The sequence below is a fragment of the Salvelinus alpinus genome, chromosome 30, assembly GCF_045679555.1.
Source record: "Salvelinus alpinus chromosome 30, SLU_Salpinus.1, whole genome shotgun sequence".
NCBI lineage: Eukaryota > Metazoa > Chordata > Actinopteri > Salmoniformes > Salmonidae > Salvelinus > Salvelinus alpinus.
Window position 1 is genome coordinate 7,438,177 of NC_092115.1, and position 4,696 is coordinate 7,442,872.

General features: G+C 39.9%; 1 protein-coding gene across 1 annotated transcript in view; it reads right to left on the bottom strand.

Moving 5' to 3' along the window:
* Positions 1-3,985, bottom strand: part of LOC139559598 (myosin heavy chain, fast skeletal muscle-like) — a 25,457-nt gene extending 21,472 nt beyond the window's left edge. Inside the window, exons 1-9 of the mRNA XM_071375729.1 lie at positions 3,962-3,985; positions 3,430-3,476; positions 3,071-3,298; positions 2,606-2,749; positions 2,242-2,398; positions 1,986-2,013; positions 952-1,060; positions 733-825; positions 510-570 (exon numbers count right to left, since the gene is read on the bottom strand). Coding sequence (XP_071231830.1) covers positions 510-570; positions 733-825; positions 952-1,060; positions 1,986-2,013; positions 2,242-2,398; positions 2,606-2,749; positions 3,071-3,286 — 808 coding nt within the window. The 5' untranslated portion in view covers positions 3,287-3,298; positions 3,430-3,476; positions 3,962-3,985. The remainder of the gene's footprint in view (positions 1-509; positions 571-732; positions 826-951; positions 1,061-1,985; positions 2,014-2,241; positions 2,399-2,605; positions 2,750-3,070; positions 3,299-3,429; positions 3,477-3,961) is intronic.
* Positions 3,986-4,696: the final 711 nt, after the last annotated feature.

Genomic DNA, 4,696 nt, shown 5'->3' on the forward strand with positions numbered 1-4,696 from the left:
CAGAGAGAAGAGAAAAAGAGAGAGAGAGAGTGTGACACAGAGAGGAGAGAAAAAGAGAGAGAGAGAGAGAGAGTGAGACAGAGAGAGATATGGCGAGAGAGAGAGAGAGAGAGAGAGAGAGAGAGAGAGAGAGAGAGAGAGAGAGAGAGAGAGAGAGAGAGAGAGAGAGAGAGAGAGAGTGTGTGACACAGAGAGGAGAGAAAAAGAGAGAGAGAGAGAGAGAGAGAGAGAGAGAGAGTTTGACACAGAGAGGAGAGAAAGAGAGAGAGAGAGAGAGAGTGTGACACAGAGAGAAGAGAAAAAGAGAGAGAGAGAGTGTGACACAGAGAGGAGAGAAAAAGAGAGAGAGAGAGAGAGAGTGAGACAGAGAGAGAGAGAAAAAGAGACACAGAGAGAAGTAAAGAAAAAGAGAGAGAGAACATAAGAACATTACATTTGATGATTCATTTTCCAACAAATATTCTGTTTGATTTAAGGAAAGCATTTAGAAACAAGGAAAACCAACTCACAGGTCTCAATATCAGCTTTAGCCAGTTTGCCTCCTTGGAAGTGAATCCTGATGAATTTACCCTGTAGTACAGCATGGCGTATAGAAATAGGTCAACTAAATACATCTAGCATTTTACTTTGATAGACCAGTTTGTTGGAAAGCTGATGATACAACTATCGTGAACTACTGACGTTTTCCCACCCAATATAAGGTAACTTCCACAGTAAATTCTTCATACTTACGAAGCGAGACGAGTTGTCGTTCCTCACTGTCTTGGCATTACCGTAAGACTCCAGCAGAGGGTTAGCTGCAATGATCTGATCCTCAAGAGACCCCTGATTGAGACAAACACAAGTTGCTCAGAAACTAGCAAACACTTTTCTTAAAACAGTATTCACCGCTTGAAAAACAAAGTTTACACAGCACACCAAACTGAAATATGTTATAAAAGCACAACCAACCTGCATTTTGGTGGGGTCTACTTCCTTCTTGACACCAGAAACTGCAATGGTGGCGAAGTACTGGATGACACGCTTGGTGTTGACAGTCTTTCCTGCACCGGATTCTCCGCTGGTTTATATGACAGATGGGTTTAAGTGTCAGATTTGTTTTTGCTAATCTGCATTGACAAATACACTGTTCACCTGTTTTCTAACAAAAGTCAATTATTAACTAAATATTTCCACTCATTGGCTCATTATAACGCACAACCTAATCTGTTCATAATGTAATGTACACTGAACAAAAATATTAACGCACCATGGAACAATTTCAATGATTTTACTGAGTTACAGTTCATGTAAGAAATCAGTAAATTTAAATAGATGAATTAGACCCTAATCTATCGATTTCACAGGACTGGGCAGGGGCGCAGCCATGGGTGGGCCTTGGAGGGCATAGGCCCAACCACTTGGGAGGCAGGCCCACCCACTGGGGAGCCAGGCCAAGCCAATCAAAATGAGTTTTTCCCCACAAAAGGACTTTTTAACAGACAGAAATACTCCTTAGTTTCCTCAGCTGGTCTCAGAAGATCCTGCTAGTGAAGAAGCCGGATGAGGCGGTCCTGGGCTGGCGTGGTTACACGTGGTCTGCGCTTGTGAAACCGGTTGGACATACTGCCAAATTCTCTACAAACGATGTTGGAGACTTATGGTAGAGAAATGAACATTAAATTATCTGGCAACAGCTCTGATGGACATTCCTGCAGTCAAAATGCCAATTGCAGGTTCCCTCAAAACATCTGTGACAATGTGACAAAACTGGTGTGTGAAAAAACTGCACATTTTTATTGTCCCCAGCGCAAGATGCACCTGTGTAATGATAATATTGTTTAATCAGCTTCTTAATATGCCAATTTGGTCCCATTCTTAATATTAGACCAACACTTTACATGTTGCATTTATATTTTTGTTCAGAATATTTTCATCACACCCAAGTCACACGACATATCAGAATAGAAACACTTTCTCAAGTGAAATTCTAGAAAACAACTTACGTAATCAGGACGGACTGGTTCTCCTTATCTGGAACCAAAAAACATGTAGCTTATTATAATCAATCAACATTAGGAGTACATCATTGTATTCATAAGCATCATCATGAATTTCATTTTGGAATATTTTCCATTCAAGGATAGTGAAATGAGAGATTCCCAGCAGACTGTTCTAATTTAGACTAGAAGACAGTAGATTCCATCCATCCATCCATCCATCCATCCATCCATCCATCCATATCTCCATGAGAGCTCGTACCAATCATCATGAACTGGAAGGCGTTGTCAGAGACGGAGAAGATATGGGGTGGAGCCTCCATCCTCTTCTTCCCTCTGTAGGCGTTGACAACCTCTTCGTCGTACACGGGGAGCCACTTGTAGGGGTTCACCGTGGCACAGAAGAGCCCAGAGTAGGTCTGGATGAAAGGGATTCAATTGGGCGATTAGCAAAGTCAGATTGACTTTTACCTATATTTATGTGAGGATGTGGGTGTACTATGGTATACTAATGTGGGTCTACTGTATTGGTATGTTTTGGTTTCTACTGTTCATTTATGTGTAGTACTGTTTGTGTGTATTTATTAGGTTAATTTACAGTGTGTATGTTTATGCAGGTTTCTTACATAGATCATCCATGCTGCATAACGCTCTTTGAGGTTATACAACACAGAGGCTTCATTCAGGTAGGTCATCATGGCCATGTCCTCAATCTTGTCGTACTTCGGGGGGTTCATCTGGTAGATGTCTGCTTCTTTGAACTCTTTATCCTGAAACAGTCAGAAATATAGATTACACATGGATCAAACTGGACATGACTCAATGCTTTTTGCTGATTAAAATACCCACATTTAATCAAACTACTTTGTTATCACCCACTGACAAATACATGTGATTCTTGACTTGTCATTATCAATAATTTCATGCCAATTTTAAATAGCCGCAATACAAGTGTTTTGTTTGAGGGTTATATTCTGCTTAAAAAAGAACAAAGAAATGCTTCTTAATCTATTTTTGTTACTATTTTCATATTGGCTTATGGAATGTTTTTGATAATTTTTTTACTTCAATACTTTTCAGACAAGACTTACCATTGTAGTGCCGTCAGGATTTTTGACCTTGACAGTACACTTCCCCTCTGTCCTGCCAGTGATCAAACCCTTAAGGTACAGCTCCTTGACATCTGTCACATAGCAGGCGTTCTTTGAATCAAAGGGTGCGGCTTGTGCCTCAATCCTCTCCCTCTCGGGTTTACGAAGGTACAAGGCAGCTTTGCCGTAGATTTTCATCTCCGCGTCCGTACTCATGTTGACGGTTCACTAGGAAAGAGATGAAACAAGAAACATGATTGACTCTGTGGTGCTTCCTCCACAGTCAAGAGAGTGAGCGGTACTGTATCTCACACAGAATATTTTCATCACTTTTTATGTGAAGACAAACCATGTCTCACCTTCTTTTTTCCCCTCCTACAGATGTATTTGTACGTCTTGGAGGACCCTGTGAAACATTAGGGTGTTGTGAATACGCACAAGTCTAAAGCCTTGTAATTTAGCCTCTGAAGGGTAAGAAACATTTTGAACGGCATCAGTCAACTCCATCATTACAGCCATGTCCTATTCAACTACAGGTGCAACCATACACTTTAATTTACCTAGTTTCAATTCACTTTACATTCTCTCAAGGATTCTAATAAATAGCCCTGAAAACCCAGTTACATTCTAGACCACCACCTCAATTTACAAAAAGAGTGCAGAAATACCACATTTGACTGTGAATGAAAGTTATACTTTACAATTTAAGTAAAACACATGTAAACTAAAACAATTTAAATCAATGCCACTTGATTGCATATTGTAAAATCATACAAAAGACATGTAAAGAACAAAATGCAGAATTCAAACAATGCCGTTAGCTACTGCCTTAGATGCTGAGTGAAAATATGAGACTGTATGTACACACTAAGGAAGTGGAGAGAGTCTTACCACAGAGGAAGAAGGTATCTATCTGACTTATGAATGCTGGGGCCTCAGCCTCCTTATATCTGGTTGGAAGTGCCAACCAAGCAAAAGTTAATTATGGACCACTCTGGTAAAGGAAATGGATTGGATGTGAGACCTCCGTGTGTCTGTGTCTCTCTAGTCCCACCCACTTCGAGGAGCACCACACTCCTTATTCTTTTACCATTGATTGTTCTAGACTATTCTGAGACCTTAAGGAGGATCAGGTTGCCTACTGCAGGAATGTCTACAACTGACATGTGGCTGACCTAGAGCTACTAGAGTAGAGCTCTGTGGCTGACCTTGAGCTGCTGTACATACTAAACATGTACACACTGTAATTTACATAAATAAAATGCAATGATTTAGTTTAGAACTTGACCTACTGCTTCCATGTAAATCTCAGACTGAGAAAAATGTGATCTCCCGCTATCTGCAAGTTTGGCCAATGGCATAACACCTTATTGACATGTAAATTCATCCAACCAATCTGAATACATAAATGTTAGAATACATACTTGTCTTTAATATAATATTACATTTCACAGAATTTACGTAAATGAGACATGTCATAACTAATAATTGTGCCAATGTCAAAAGTTTTATTCATCAAATTGATTCCAATATTACTACCAAATGCCCCTCAAATACTGTAATGGAGTGAGTCCATGTGAGTCCATGTTTCCCCCACAACCACAGTCATAATTCTTTATATAAAAT